At 40.7% G+C, this 16,582-nt stretch overlaps 1 protein-coding gene across 2 annotated transcripts; it reads right to left on the bottom strand.

Moving 5' to 3' along the window:
* Positions 1-3,405: 3,405 nt before the first annotated feature.
* On the bottom strand, positions 3,406-16,254 carry jpt1a (Jupiter microtubule associated homolog 1a). Of its 2 annotated transcripts, XM_060046963.1 has the most exons (11): positions 16,033-16,254; positions 14,010-14,152; positions 11,524-11,621; positions 11,127-11,154; positions 8,041-9,690; positions 7,252-7,342; positions 6,815-7,144; positions 6,395-6,493; positions 5,713-5,817; positions 4,764-4,808; positions 3,406-4,278 (listed from the first exon to the last, which is right to left on the bottom strand). In XM_060046963.1, exons 1-5 carry the CDS (start codon positions 16,086-16,088, stop codon positions 9,557-9,559), a joined length of 459 nt encoding a protein of 152 aa, XP_059902946.1. In that variant the 5' UTR covers positions 16,089-16,254; the 3' UTR covers positions 3,406-4,278; positions 4,764-4,808; positions 5,713-5,817; positions 6,395-6,493; positions 6,815-7,144; positions 7,252-7,342; positions 8,041-9,556. The 2 variants fall into 2 exon arrangements, with proteins under 2 accessions (XP_059902946.1, XP_059902948.1); XM_060046965.1 differs by lacking the exon at positions 11,127-11,154 and having other exon boundaries at positions 8,041-9,713; positions 11,519-11,621.
* Positions 16,255-16,582: the final 328 nt, after the last annotated feature.

Raw genomic sequence — 16,582 nt, 5'->3', positions numbered from 1 at the left:
CAGGCACATAAATAGACACTTCCTGATTGGGTCAGATTGCAGACACCTGTCCGCAATCAGACCCCATCACCCCAGCAGACCCGGTGCTCCATACTCCCCCTGCAGGCCAGACGCCCCCCCACCTCCACAATGATGTTTTCTACTCTAACCCTAACCCTACATTTGACAACCTCTACGCGCACACACCTCACCTGGGGTTTTATAAGAAAAACAAAGAAAAAAAGTTAAGAATCAGCTTAAGCAGGGGGAACGCAAACCAGAGAGCTCGTTGCCACGGCGTGTGTGCCATCAGGTCTACCCTCAACGGGGGGGGGGAGGTCCTGCGTGCTGAGAGAAAACCACCTTCCTGCAGGGGATGTTTTCTCTGGAAGCGAACAGGTCCATCTGAACCTCTGCCAGATCAGTCCGACAACGTCCGGATGTAACCGCCACTTGCCTCAGAAGGGACAGCCGCGAGTCAAGAGGTCTGCTCCGAGTTCTGAGGCTGAGCAGGTTCTGACGAGCCAAAAGCCAGAGCTACACCGCCGCCGCCGCTGACACGCTATCTGATCAGAACGCGGCGGTTGCAGATCTGGTCAAATAAATGCAAAAGCACTTTCTTCTTTCACCTTGGACAGCCTCAGCACATTTGTGCGTGCAGTGGGGGACGTTGGCCACTTGCCTCTGACCGACTGTGTTGTTCCAGGCCCAAACCCATCCAGAGGCATCCATGAAGAGTAAAAAAAAGAAGAAGTGGAGAAGCTTGGAGAACAGGAGCTGGGCGGCGGTAGCCCAAAGGAAAGAGCTTTTCAAATATGTTCTGACGTTCAGTCAAACAGACTTTAACATCTTTATTAGGGGGCAAAGAAAAGGAGGCAGGTCAGGTGCCAGCTTCCTCTGCGGAGGAGGATGAGGCAGAAGAAGACTGGTCATATGCCGCCGCGATGAGTTCCACTGGATTGGCGGGAACTGTGGGCACATGGTCTGCCATTGGCACAACGTCCAAGACTAGAATAGTCCATCCATCTCCTAGGGTACACTGGTCCATCTTTTACGAAAGGAAAGGAGACAGTGCCCTCCCACAATTCCTTGCAGCAGGAACATTTAAAGCAACGGACCATTCGGCAGTTGACTTACAGTTATTATCATACAATTATACTAATTTTCTGTCCATAAATACGAGTGGACAGGAGTGTGAGTGAGCGTGAGCAACCATTCACAATATGACAGGTACTTTGTTTCTCTTTTGTGACCGGAAGCCTTCATTAAATAATTGAATTCAATTCAAACCATGGTAATGAAGTGATATTTTTCACTGGTCTGTCCACGTTTGTGCAGCCTGCATGAAACAGCACATTAAAAACGCACTGGCAAAATATCCAAGATGCTCTTTTAGTAGTTCATCTTCTGAACATTGTAGTTTCATCACAGCAGTCCATAACATCCGTTGTTTGCATAATGACGTAGCCTAGTATAGGTGTAGTCGGATTCTCTCAGCACTGCTGTTGTCTGCTTCTTAGTCCTTAAAGGGGTAGTTTGGAATTTTGGACGTAGGACCTGATTCCCAAGTTAGCCTTGGTGTTCTTTATCATTGGAGACAGTTTTCAACACATTTCATTCAGTCCTTCTAGTTGCAGAGTTCGCTCATGCTAGGCTAGCCACGGCAATGGGCAATACTAGCCTGCTAATAAAAAATAAATAAACACAGGCTACTTTGGAGGCCAATTGTGATTCTGGATGTGGAGCTAAAAGAAAGTAAAGATTATGTTTTTAGTGACATGCTTTCGTTGTTCCACTCCTCTCATCAACAGTCTCGTAGATCAGGCAAACCATCTGGCAGGGAGAAGGCAAACGGGCAGTCAACGGGCAGGATTCAGGAAACCAGGACCCGCTAGAAAAATCCTGACACTTGATTTAAAAAACAAAGTCGAACTGGCATAGAGGAAGGGGAAAATGCTGACTAAATACACTAGGAATTTACTTGCAGAGAATAACCAATTTCCAGAGCTTATTCTGCTAATTCATTGTAATAGCAGAACAAAATTAGTGAATCTGAAGTCAGTCTCCAAAGTTAAGCAGAACATGTTTATGATTAGGGTTTCGTTTCCCTGGAGTATAAGCTCCTCCTTAAAAGGGGGCCATTGGTGTTCAACTCTTGCCCAAGTAAAATTTGGTTTCTAAAATCTTTATAATCTCTATCTCTATCACTAAGGATCTATGGACACTCTACTCATAGCAAATGGTTGGCTGCTTTGTATGTGTATGAAGAATGTGTCCTTGCAACCCTCACTCTATGTCCACTTGTTGTGTGAACTCTGGCTTAGACAATAGCCACGAGATATTGGTTAAAAGAGTGGCTCAGTTCCCCTTATATTAGGTTCTTGTGATGGCACAAAGGAAACTATATTTCACAAGCAGAAGAAACAGGATTACAAAATAACATTAACAAAACTACAAGTTTCCCAAGTTGTGTGTTTATGAAAGTACCCATGGACATTTTGGTGCATGTAGGATGTGCAAGTTTGCAGAAGTTAAAGCATATTCCTCTTGATAAATACGATCAAAGGGGTCTTTAGAACCAGCATCTCAAACTGATTTAACAAAGGTGTTCTGCATCCAAGACATGATCTAACTGATCCTGAAGAGCAAGTTGTAACCAGCATCTGTTTGTGAATGTAGCAGTGAATGTGCATCCTTGCAAGACGATCCCGATCTTGCAAGTTCAAATTCTGTTGCTCTCTGTGGATCGTTCTGGACTCGTTCCCATTCAAAGTCTTTTCCAAACTTTAAACTGTGTGGAAAAGGCTTGCACAAATCTCTTTGTTTGCCGATTGAAGACAGCTTTATGATGCACGAAACCACAGAATAGTTTATTAGGATGAAAATTGCTAAATAAATACTAATACATACTTTAAGAAGAAATATCCAACATCTGTTGAGCAGTTTTCCTGCTCAAAACTATTGTGCCTGGATGGAATATCACAAGTAAGAATATACTTTTATTTAAATGTATTAGTTTGAACAAACCATTAATTATTTAATAGTAACTGTCAGAGTAACGTAAATACCTGTGTTATGCAAGGATCACTCAATGATAATACATTGATTCGTGGCATAACTACCAATTAAAAATGACCAGACCCCATGGTTCTGGAGAAACGATGAAAGAGTAATTATCCTCTTGTATAGTATTCAGAAGGTTATCATTTCAGAGCAATCAAAACTCCTGGTCTTTAAGATGGTCCTCATCTTTCTGAGATAAACACAGCCTCTGCATCAAAGACCAGCAGCCGATGTACTTGGATTAGCTTTTATCTGGGATGGTTGGAATCTGTATTAATATAGTGTCGCAACATTTGGTAAAGTAATTACATGCAGTTAGAGGGAGGCACAGGCTCATAAACACATAAACCCAGTACACAAATATTTATATATATCTGTTTAATTAATTAGTGAAACATTCACAAAAGTCTCTTGATTTGTTTTTTTCCTGCACAACAAATTACCCTTGCAGAAACTGATTTCACATTCCATTCATTTTTTTCTGTTAAGCTATTGCATTTGTGGCAAATGGAGCATTGACATCTCTGTCCTTAAAGGTCATCACAATCTGTTCAGAAGCCAGTCAAACCAGGCTTTGAGCTTGCTACAAACGCTGGCATTTAAACATTGTTAAAATAGTGTCACAGTGATTCAAAAATAGCATCAAATGCTTCCTTTTACATCCAAACAAAATCCTTTAAAAAAATTACAACACAAGTGCTAATGTTTTTTTTACATAGACTGATGTTACGTTATACCAACTAAGTATTTACATTTAATATTATACAAACTTATTTATCTGGTGTTTTAGTATTAAAGATTTTTAGAAAGCAGTTCAGTAAAAATAATTATTCTGCTCATTTTAAGTGCAGATGTCATCATCAGTTAATTTATGTTGTATCTCTCCAATTCTTCATCGTAACATACATCCTTTTTAGCTTAAAGAGATAATTTTAGACTTAGCTTATTCATTTCATTCGAAGAGTTGGGACTGGTTTGGCGAAAAATTTGGTTGTCTTGTCTTATTGTGCTACCAAGCCGTGTCAACACACCCTTTGGATGTTATAAAGGCTGCACACTTAGTTACAATTAGTTAGTTAGAGAACTGAGGAATTTCTTTGGATGCTGCATGAAATTAGCATTGGTTGCAAAATTACATTAAATGTAACTCTTCCTCCAGGAACTCTCACTCGCTCTTTGTCTTCAATAGACAACAGTTTGGCACAGTCCCTCAGACCTGGTGTGGTTGATGTTCGCCTGTAAAGAGCACGTATATGTCAGAGCAAATCCTCAATCATTAATCCTGTTTGGATGAACTAGGCAGGAAGTGCGGCCATCTATGTTGTTAAGTAATATAAACCAGTACTACAAGCAGTGATGCAATTCACTTTCTGCCAAATGGCGGTTGAAACTGGTTGGACACCATTCAGGCTAAACCACAACTATTTAGAACATTGAAGAGCTAACTGCACAATAGCGTATTTTTTCCGCTGCTGAAGGTGAATGACATCATCTGCAGACAGATTTGCCCATTGATCTTCCTGATCCATTGATCTTATCTTCAAAGTTAAAGCTTTTCATTGTTGTCTTTGTGAAGTTATTGTTTGAAAACTTAAAAAACATGGTCTGTTATTTATTAAATGTGTGTATTATTACCATTATCATATGCAAATAAACATCGGTTCACCAAATATTAAGACATAAAGGTGATAGAAATAAATTATAATGAAAAATGAACACACCATTACATAGATCTTGGTTGTCTGTGGGAATTTCTTCATGTGTACCTATGAAAAAGGGAAGATACAGTAGGAATATATTTACAAAATATATTGTTATTATGCACCCATGGCGATAAATTGGCCGACATGTAAATTATTACCTCGATCAATGAATGCCCAATATTTGGGAGAAATTTCACAGTCAGTGACCCTTCAAATAATAGACCAAGAAGTGTTTTTTTTTTTCGATTTTATCAAACATAACATATATTCTATCACAGAAATTAATAACTGTAGGTTTTCATTTTACATACAAATTGGTTTAGTTTTCCTGGAGATGAAATCTGCACTTTATGTCAGTAGGAAGAGCAGAGTACTGTTAGAGCAGAAATGTATTCTGCTCTAAATATATTTTATTTCTTCTATTTTAATTCTAATCCTAGTCAGAAAGTAGCTATATTGGAAGTGGTATAGTGCTTAAGCATTAAAATGTTGAACCAATAGTGTAACATTTTCATGGAAATCCAATTATACTTGACCTCAGTCTCTCATTAATTCCCCCCCCACAAGCAATCTCATAAAAATTAGAAAAACACAAGACCATGAACATAGTCAACTCATGACACATGAACAGACATTCCTTTAAGATGTGCATCTTTACTTTTGGTTTCCGTGAACAACCCAACTATCCTGCTTGAAACTAGTCTCAAAGCTTTTCTCATGGCCGACATCCAACAATAACAGGACTTTTTTTTTGGCTGTGCAACAGGTTTTTACGGTATAATCCGTATTGTGTTCCTTGTTCCAACTCACACATTTATTCCCTAATTTTCATTTTTAATTTTGCTCCAAAGTCTAATCTATGCTTGATAGCTCTGAGTTTGTGTGGGACCGATAGCATGCAACATGACTCTTTGTACTCAAGCTGTTTATCCTGTTACTTCTGGGAAAGGCAAAGAAGAGTACTTACGTTTATTGCATTGTCTTTTCAGGAAGAACAGCAGTCCTATGATCAGTAAAACCACGACCACAGGGGGTACTACTTTGTAGGCCAATTGTGATTCTGGATGTGGATCTGAAAGAAAGTAAAGATTAAGATGTTTTTAGTGACATTTTTTGTGAATCTTTCGTTGTTCCACTCTCATCAACATCTTCAACCTGCAATGTGTAACTTTATCACCGCTACCACCACATTTGTTAGCACATCATTCATTTAAAATTATGAAGCATGAATCCTGCAAACAGTTGCATTAATTTCAGCCACCAGCTAATTCATGAACCACAACCATGAGTGTAATTGGTATCTGAGGGTAAACATAATGGCCTGAGGGTAAACATAATATTAGGGTAGAGAAGACTTCAGCGAGAAGGATACCTTCATAGTAAAGTGCAACGCTATAATGGGCTTCTCTTTCCCTGCCTCCACTGCTATTGTAGGCTCTGTGAAACTGTGTTCGAGGCTCACTCTGCTAGAGAGGAGACTGGTATTATATGCTTAAATACGTATTAGCAAAGACCCACACTATTGTGTGGGTCTTTGCTTTTAGAAGTCTCATCTGTATGAGACGCAAAAACTCATAAAGGAAAAGCAACGATAATTGCGGCCTGTTCGTCCCTGGGTGTCAAATCATGACTGTGTTCGTCAAACCAACCGATTATCCGATCCGGATGACAGACACCATCATTGCAGGAAAGAGTCGAAAACTTCTGGAGGCTTTCAGTCACTCCGATGGTCGGACTGCTATCGATGGCTGAAGAAAGAAAACATAATGGGGTGAATCCATGAATTTGATTCTTAGTCTGGTATGAATATCTCAACAACAAAATGTGTAGCACATTTCTAAAAGGGTATTTAATATACTCTTGCTCAAACAGAAACTATGCACTCAACCTTATGCTGTTTTCATTTTTCTATGGAGCTTTGATATGAAGGAGCTCCTCTCAAACAAACTAAAGACCTGAACGTTTTGTGGCATATTTTTATGAATGAATTCGTAATTCTGCTTTTCCTTTCAACTCACAGAGCTCGTTGTTCAAAAACTGAATATTTATATGTCAGTGATAAGACCCACCTGAGAGATCAAGGGTGATTGAGCTGCTACAAAAGCCTCGATTGGTCTTCACTAAGCACGTGTAGTCTCCAATGTCTGCTTTCATGGGGTTGTTCAAAAGCATCGAGACGTTCATGTTGGTCTCATTCCAACTTGGTTCGGCCAATGTAAAGCCTTGCGTATAATTTAAGTTGCCATCTTGGTATATTATTAAAGCGGTCGTTACATTAGGCCTACTCCAAATGATCTTTGTGATCTCGATTGGCACCGTTCCCTTCACAATGCACTCCAATAATGACTGCTGGCCTAACCATCCATGGCTGTGCTCGTTACACTCCAGTGCTACAAAACCTTCAAATTGGAACAGAGAATTATAAATCCATTATTAAAATGAAAATATTTGAAAACATATTTATTGAACATATTTAGAGTTATTTATTCTAAATATACCAACTTACTGCAATCAGATCCAGAAGTGATGCGGAAAAGGGTCAAGAACAGCAAGCATGTCCAAGAGGCCATGATCTCTGTTCAATAGAAGCAGTTTTCCTAGATTGAAACAAGAAATCTCAATAGGCATTTTTGGTTTTCCTCAACACAAACATTTTACCATCATTTGCAGACACATATAACTGTGACATTAGTAAAAAAAAAATTAGTGAAAATAAGGCCATGCTGGAAGACTTCAAGTTGGCATTGGAAAAAGGACAACAACAATAAAACGATATATCATGCAGGTAGATTGTTGTATGGATCTCATAAACGGATATTACGCAATCCCTACTCTGCATTGTGACACGAAGTGCATTTCTCCATTTCTACAAACAATCCACCAATCCAGACTCATGTGTTGTATATACATGCACATGTATAAATATCACGGAAATTCTGCAACAAAGGTATGCCTTCTGTGGGCAGATTCTCCATATCAATGAGTTATGACTACAGAGCAGTTTGTCAGCCAGCACAAAAGAAAGCAGGCTTTGAGAGCCGAAAGGCTAGTAATATTAACTACTACCAAACAGCATCAATGGGTAGACAGACGTATTTGGTTGTGAATGTGCAGTTTACCTTAGAATACAACCATTCCTTAATTTGCCGCTTAATATTGTGTGCCGGCCAAAGGTCCCATCATTAACCGTGCGCTCAGTACGTCTACGACTATACAAGTTTAAAGTTGCGCATAATAGTATTGCATGCAAAAGGCATTTGTAGTGGAGTTTGCATAGTATAACTATTAAACTCACCCGCAAGCAGCCGTTCGTGTTGAGACCGATGTTTACTGTAACGTTATATTTTTTTCGGTTTCGTTATGAATACGCGGTAGTACCAACCCCCATACAGCCTGCCCCCGTTACGGTCCTTAACCATTATGAAACAAAAAACTCCTTGAAGAAAGAAATGCTGATCAGAAATTACATTTATTTTTCAACGTGCCAATCTTTTTTTTTGTAATAATCACATCCAGCATTGAATTGACATAGGATGCAAAGAGTCCACAGTACTTTCCTTTACCTATGCCACATTTCATTTACCCCTCATTATTAACCTGTTGCGTCTCATGAATAACTGATGGCCCGTGACGGACTGACACAAGCTGGAATGAAAACGACCTCTGGTTTGTAAGCCTCAGGTAATGAAAAACCACAGATAATTTACCAAAGGAGTGTTGCACCAACAATGAGCTAGGGTTGGTGAGAAACAGAAGACCATTTTTGGAGCCGAGGGAAAACACTTAAAAAGGCTGAGCTGTCGTAAGGTCACTTGTCAAATCCGGGCTAAGTTTTCCAGAAACGTTCAGCCATTTCTGGCAGATTGTTACTTCAATTAATTGGGATGAAGGGACAAGCATTGTCATGGTGCTTTTGGGAAACCCAACACAGTTTTGATTTTGTAGCCTGTATCACACATCCTGGCACCAATTGTTATAGTTAGGGCACACCTATAAAAACACATGTCATTAACAACTGGCACTGAGGTTAAAATAGGCTATTCTAGGGGAAAGAGAAAATACAAAAGGCCAATTCCCTTTCCCCACTTTACATGGGCCCTAATAAACTGAGGACAGAATGACAGCTATTATGTCTTTTTTGCTACCGTGTGAACACACACCAGTAGAAAAGTCTCATTTAATGCAATGAAACCACATAAATGTACTATAAACAAAAAACAACAAAAGTTATCCAGCAGTTTAAATTAAATTGTCACCGTTTTTTCTTCTTCTACTTCTTCTTCTTCTTCTTCTTCTCATATTCATACACAACAGAACACACACACATGCAGGTTGGAACAAGTTTAAACATGGAGCAAAAAAACAGCAAAAAAGCAATGGACTTCGTGGTCGATTTTCTTCGCATTGAGCAGGTTGCCATGACTTTACTTGGCTCTTGTGCAGTAACTACAAATATATTGGGGTTCGTTTTTGGGGTTAGTTGGCAGAAGACACACGTAATGTAAACCCCATGCCCTGTCAAGTAGCTCTAACGCACCATGGGGACAGGCTTCAAACATCAAGATACATAAAGTGCTTCTGAAAAAGTATAAATAAATAATAACTAAATACTAAATAAAAATGTAGAAAGGAGGTATCAAAACATTGAGCATTGCGCATGGTTCTGGATGGGATCCGTGATCCGGCTAGAATCAGAGGGACACATGAGGGGTTGCAACATGTTCGTATCAAAACAAGCAGGCCATATACATATGAAATAAAGAGCGGCACGAGGGGTCTGAGACGAGGCCAGGCAGGGGGCGGGCTGAGGCTCAGCCCAGGATGAGGCTGGACTTCCCTCCTGGGGGGTTCCTGCGGCCGGAGGTGGCTCCAGCGGCGGGTGCTTCTGCCAGCGGGGGCTCCTCCTTGGGCGGCTCCGAGATGGCCTCAGGTTCTGTACTGTGGACTGCACACAAGCACAACAGGAACCTTAACCTGCAGCATGGGCCGTTTGTGATGGACTGAGGGCCGAGGTATTCTCTGGCCCAAACCGGCCGCTTTAGGGTTTTCAATGTTCTGATAACGCAATGAGCAGTCCTCGGGTAACTGCCAAATCATAACGTTAAGCAGATAATCATGTTTGTCCCACACGGCTACTTGATTACCAGGTTATTTTGTATGTTGTAAATGCCAGGTGTAAAGGGTGTTCACACTGTAAGCTCTCCTCAAAGAGATAAGAGCTCTTGACATATATTTGACCTGTGTACACGTGGACGCATTTATTAGTTTCCATTTAACCTTTGACATGGGAGCCAGGTGAGATGAGGATAGTCGGGTCTACGTCAGATTGGGATCAGATGTGCCAGGTCGCCTACAATGGTGGTCCCAGAACCTACAACCGGTGTGTTCGAGATGCATCGTACACCTCCTGCACGAGTTGCACTGGCTTGTAGCAATTATAGCGTTCCCGTTTGTCTTTGTGGGCATCGTTACACGATGAGTCGGTCATTGGCTAGTCATTGTTATCGTTAGCTATATTAGCCTCTTTAGGAAAACAAAAACAAAGAGCAAAACCTAAATAAAAAAAAAAAAAAAAAAATGTATTGCACGCACACCAAGACGGTGCAATGCATAAATTGGGGACCGGATTAAAGCACCAATGAACCAATCAAGTGTGTAAGAGGATTTAAAATCAACATTAAAATGACCAACGTGGCACAAATACTAAGAAAAAACATCTCATTATGGGCGCAGCCATCTTTGATTATCGAGTCGTACGGTCAACCTCACTGAACTCGGTCGACTCTCAGGAGCACGAGTGGAACAGGTTAAAAGTGGGCGTGCCTCTGAAATTTCACAAGAAAGCTGGGAGATTTTCCACTTTGCAACTCGTGCGGCTGGTGTACGGTGCATCTCAAACACATAAGTCCTGAGTTACCACTAGTTTGTTTCGAACTTGTTTCGGAAGTATGTAAAAAATAGGTTTCAGTTTTCATTTCTTTCTAATCTTAAAAATTATCTGCATCGAGACGGAATCGTTCTAGAGAATCGCGATGCATCGAAGAATCTATTATTTTTCCCAACCCTAATAATTAAATACTTATTTGATTTGGCCCATTATTTTTTACCTGCCAATTGCTAAGAAACATTTAATAACTAGCGTGAAGAACTGGTTTGATAGGTGCCACCCATTCTCGTTATGTAATGTGTATACCCTGACTTTGTAAGCGTTAAAACTTACTTTAACACTAGACTACGTTTGAACCTACTCCAGATAAGTAAAGACATTATTAAAAACATGCCCGATAGTCAAAGTCTACATAGGCTTAAACAAACGACCAGTGAAAACACTTCAAATTTTAATTAGGTAAAAATAAATAAAAATATAATAAAGAAATGTACCTGCATCACCAACGTTATTCTCCACATCCTAAAACAGAGACAATACTTATTTTCAGAGTAAATATAAACGTAAACATACAACATGCTCCCAGCCCTCACTAACTAAACATTGAAAGGTTCCATTTAACAGAGCAGATAGTTTAACCCAGATTTAAAGAATGCATATGTGATTGATGTCGAAGTATTTTAGCCCAGACATTTATAACAGAAGTAGCTTTGAAAAGCGGCTTCTGTTGGACCAACATGTGCTGTTTTAATTAAGTCCCACTCCAAGGCCTGAATGTGCATCATATTACAACAGATTTGGTCATTTTCACTTCCCCTCAGGGAAGGTCATCCCCATCCCCAGTGGTTCAACTCTACATTCACAAACAGCTACTTGTGTTCATAACCATACCGTGCTGGCTGGATCTGCAGAGTGGTTGGCGTTGTGGTTCAGTCCTCTTCTCAATGGGGCAGAGGACTCACCACACAGAACCCCTGTGGGCTTGCCCCCTGTGGGAGGGAGGGTGCATGGTTAGAAAGGGCAACAGTAATGCCGGGAACATATTTGTGATTCAAGTCACCCAAAATCGCAGTCTGTATTGTATAACTACACCACAAATACAATCTATTGATTCACTGAAAAAACCTACACAAGGCTTATCGTTGTTGGTTGTTCTACTAGATTGAATACTGGGGTACTCAGGGCTGATTGCATGCAATTGAAGTCATTGAAACTCATTGTGGGTGAAAGGTGTAGTTTCATTGTGCAATACGGACGTGCAAATTCCTTCTGAAATGCTGACTAATCTGACTAACAACTATAAACACAGAAGCATGTCTGCAAGCTAAGGAGCGATAAGCATTTAATTATTTGGACAACCGGTGCTTATGACATGATTTTACAATGTTGATGCTCTCAGCAGTCCGTCCTCTACTATAAACACCGACATGTTACATCATCACGGGGTTTCCAGTCATTGTTCACCTTCCAATGTACGTCATTTTTCGATAATGCCGCTTGGCAACGGCTAGCAGCTTTAATCTGCTCACCATTATCTATGGACCATTATGTGCTACCCTGAGCAAACAAGAACACCCCAAAAGCCTACATTTTAATTATGAAAGTAAATTCTAAAGTGTCATGTAAAAAGAAAATGGTGCAATGATACCGCTCAACACTGTTTTCTAAATTATTAGATTTGAATAACAGGTTTGCCAAAAATAGATGCATCAGAGAACACTGCATGACTTACTAATATCATTATGAACAGAAGCTGTTGTGTTCTTCCCGTTAACATCATGCGAATACATCAGTTCATTTCATACAGTGTGATTTTGACTCAAGGGACAAATACAGGTCCCTCTTCTGCCTGGATCAGACTACACAAAATTATTTTCTTTCACGATGGTCATTGTGGATTGTGTGTGGTGGATGGCTGGTTTAAACAGCTTCACCTGGCCCGCATCACACTGGTTGTACTCTGGGGATGGGTTAGGCTGCACACCTGTTGTGCATTGACAATGTGCACAGGTTAAACCAGCCATCAAAACACACTCAAAGAGAGCTCCTACATGGCAACAATACAGCTCATGTACCATCGTCTTTTAAACGGTACAATTTACCCCACCCCACTAAAAATAGAAAGGTGGATTTTGGCAGCTACCTAGGTGCAGTTTCGCAGCTGGCTAGGTTGTGTTTTGCATCTACCTATGTGGGGTTTGGCAGCTACCTAGGGGTCGCGGTCAGCACTGGCCATGTTACATTCCCCATGTCAGATCAGGCCATTGTAGTGCCTTAGATTATTGCTGCTTCTTGGCCGGGAGACCCTACAAGTATCACCCTGACCCAACATATGCTGCCTGTCACAACCTTTCCTAGGTCAGCGGGAAGGAGAACCAAGATATTGCCGTCAGAGGCACTACGTGCGAGTCTGGCAGCGTGATTCAAGATTGTGGACCTGTTTCTGGGGGTCACCAAGAGGGGTCCTTTCTTTGGTTTTGTTGCTCCACCTGACAGCATCCCTCTCTCTCTTCGCCATGTTAACATATGTGCACCAGAGAGCACTCGGCCATCCTAATGGTCAACATCAAGGAACACTTCATAGGTGTTTTCAAACTATGCAGGAATACCAAGGATTTGGCCCTGCTAGACTCTGCATCAGGGTATTCTTCAACTGTTCCACTATAAGGGGTAAGAACCCTGTTAGCCTTTCCCAACGTTGTATTCGGCCTTGACGCTGGACCTTTTTCCAAAACAAATCCGGCTGAAATTATGAAGTCTGATCCGAGCATTAAAGTTTGAGGCCACATTAGGGCCTCAAACTTCTATTGATCTTTTACCTGATCAATTGATTCATAATTAACTGTTAATCAGCCCAAGGGGGAACGTTTTTCCTTGAAAATGTTGACTTGCTAAATACTTCTTTCGTTATGCTACTTCTTCTCAATCCATTTCTCATAAACGCCTTCAGTTTCTAATTAATGACCAAGGAGAGGCTTGGGAACAATGAGGAAATTACAATCGCTGTAGACAATACGAACATTGGCAAAACCCAGAGGGGCTTCCTATTTCCTGGAAGTCTGTGGTGGATACGAGCCAGTGATTTCCTGCTGGGAGAGGGAATTGCGAAATGCAGGATGTGTTTTTTCTTATAATCTGTAACATCTGTTTGATAAAATGATTGTTTTAGTGAATATTATGTATCAGATTGTTGACTGAAAATATTTGAAATTACTAAAAAAGAATGCACTGGGTGTCTTTTATTTTGCTGATTATATTTTTGCTGATTATACTGTGAAATTGTACATGTATCTACCGGTAATCCCTCTTCTGGAACTCACTGAAGGACAGGGCCCATTAACAGACACACAAACGTCAGACACACGTAGAAGGGGTACCGGGAGGGTTGTTCCTTCGATGGGCATAGGGGTCCTCTGGCTCAGCAAACACATTGGAGGCCATCTTATTTTTCCGTACAGGGGGTTTGTCCTCATCTGTGCCGAAAGAAATGTTTGATGCGCCACCTGGAGGGTTTGAAACTCTGGAGATAGAGATAAGGAAACAATGAGAAAGGCACACAATGCATTAGGTTAAGCTTAGTTGAAGAAAAAAAAGTTGTCAATATTTATCAAGCAAATTTCGGTCCAACAAGTTCATTGTACAGTAGAAGCTTTAACCAATCAAATTTCTGTTTAGACATATTGGCCTAAGAATCGCAGGCTCCGTGCAGCACCTGCTGTTCAAATGCGGAACAACACTGCTGCTTAGACAGTAGCATATATTTTGTTTCTGGATGCCTGCCGTTATCCTTGTTCTTCTGGCCTTTCCAGAGCAGTGCTTCAGTGTCAGAAATTGTTTTTTCTATTATTTATTTACTTGCACTCATTTACTTTGGAATTGGTATTGTGTGAATATTTTATTGTTATCATTCCTGCACTACTACATTATCTTTGCTTCAGTCATAAAACAAAGCCAATGCATGCTTCTTTTTTTTTAAAAAATGTGTCATCATTGTGTGGTACATCATCTCAATGTACACATTGTCACATAGGGTGGGAGAAGAAGTAACTTTTTTATTTGTCAAAACTAATAGCTGCAGTGATTGAAAAGGTACATAGTGCAGGTTTGGCCTCATTATATTATTTGCATAACATGCAAATAATATAAGACAGCAAAATGATACCAAGGATAAACCACCTGTGGTTCCCAAGTGTAGACTCAAGTACACTGTCCCATCCCCAGAGAAACTGATCACACATTACAGGTCATTCATATGGACATAACCAAATCTTAAGACAACATTTAGTGGCAGGGATGTTATGTGTTACGTATTAATCATATAGAGCAACAGGAACGTGAGGGCCGGAGAAGTGCAGTATTTATAATGGTGATTTATAATGGTGATTGGTTGCTAGCTCAATTTTAATCTGGTGGTACACACAGCAGATCCAATCATTGAGAGCTGATCTTTAAATATTGGGACCACCAACAACTTAATGTTAAACAAAAATGTTTAGGCCGCTACTCTGTACTTTGGCATACATAAAGAGCCAAACCCTAGAACCTCAACCGAGGGGTCTGCCATTTTAGTGCACTTGATCTATTTGAATACAGTCACTGCAAATGCATCCTATGTACGGCTTTGAGGGGTTATACCTGGTCTGCATGTGAAGACAATTAAAAATGTACACGGATCCTTATTTCTCAGGAATGGATGACAGATCTACATTGAGCAGGTACAGGTACAACTTCCAGCCCAAACGACGCACGACAACCAATAATCAACCCAAACAAACGACAAGATATCCCAACGGGATGTTTACGTGAATTAATAAATTCACCTTATGTGTTGGTTTATGTTGCAAACAATGTATTGGGTGTAGATGATTATAATATGATTATTAATGTAATAGTGGTCTAGTAACGCGACACAAAAATTGATTTGAAATCCACAGGGGCCCCACCCAACAATACAATCAATCTTAGTAGGCGCTAGCTGCAGTCGTTACTACACATCTATAAGGATGATGAGAGGATGGAGATCACACACAATGTGACGATCACCAAAACATTGAAAGGTGCTCCATAGACATGTGATGTAGATGGCTTAATACGCGTTTGGCATGCGGACAGTTAGCAAACGCAAGCTAGCTGTGCAACTTCCATGTCCATGCCCCACAAAGAGGAGACCCGTCGCATGGAGGCGCGCTGGGCGAGACCAGTGGCCCGTCCGCGCTGAGAGAAGGTGCGGTGCAAGCTTTTATCCAGCATCCCGGACTGTAAACATTTAGCCATGCAGTTTTAGCTATAGCAACGGCCTTTAAGTCAGAAACGTTAAGTCCGAGAATACGTTTCAAAGCACAGCATGTTCACCTCGATGACTACCGTCTCAAACATGTCTGTGCCACAATAACGTTATACCTGGAGCTGCTTTTGGAACCGGCTTCCAACCCTTGAAATGTCGTGGTCGTCGTCATTCTGTCGTAATTTAATAGAGCTCTGAGACTGAAAGATAAAATAACCGTGATTTAAAATTTCATAACCCGCCTTTCATTATCTACACTGGCAGACGGCACTGAAAACGCATCAACCTGCTGCGTAGTCTGGCTTCTCAGGCAAAGCACAGCGTGGAGAGGGCGTTGCGTTCAGTCCCGCCCACGAGAACACGGTGAGGTGAGTTCATTGGACACTGCTGCCTCAAGCGTGGCTCTGATTGGATTGTTTATTTAGGGTCACAAAGGTCTAATGACAGTTTAGTGGCGAATGCGTTTAAACCCATATAGAAGAATCCTGACATCAAGGGACTGATGTACCATTTATAACAACATGGAAGGCAGGACAAATAATGTTGGTAGTATAAAAGACAATATTTAAGTAATTGAGAAATTACATAACTCAATTTAAGTTGAATGCAGTGTCATGCAGGATGAACAAGTAGGAAGCCTCAAGACTAAACATCTTAATAAACACA

Source organism: Gadus macrocephalus, chromosome 3 (assembly GCF_031168955.1).
Source record: "Gadus macrocephalus chromosome 3, ASM3116895v1".
Taxonomy (NCBI): Eukaryota; Metazoa; Chordata; class Actinopteri; order Gadiformes; family Gadidae; genus Gadus; species Gadus macrocephalus.
The sequence above is the reverse complement of the archived record's forward strand: the minus strand, read 5'-3'. Positions and strand labels throughout refer to the sequence as shown.

Bases quoted from the DNA above. Each gene is read 5' to 3' on its own strand.
- jpt1a (XM_060046965.1), bottom strand. From the start codon at position 16,088: ATGACGACGACCACGACATTTCAAGGGTTGGAAGCCGGTTCCAAAAGC. The intron at 14,153-16,032 runs GTATAACGTTAT...CTCTATCTCCAG, and splicing joins GGTTCCAAAAGCAGCTCCAG to AGTTTCAAACCCTCCAGGTG. The intron at 11,622-14,009 runs GTACCCCTTCTA...TCCCTCCCACAG, and splicing joins TCGAAGGAACAACCCTCCCG to GGGGCAAGCCCACAGGGGTT.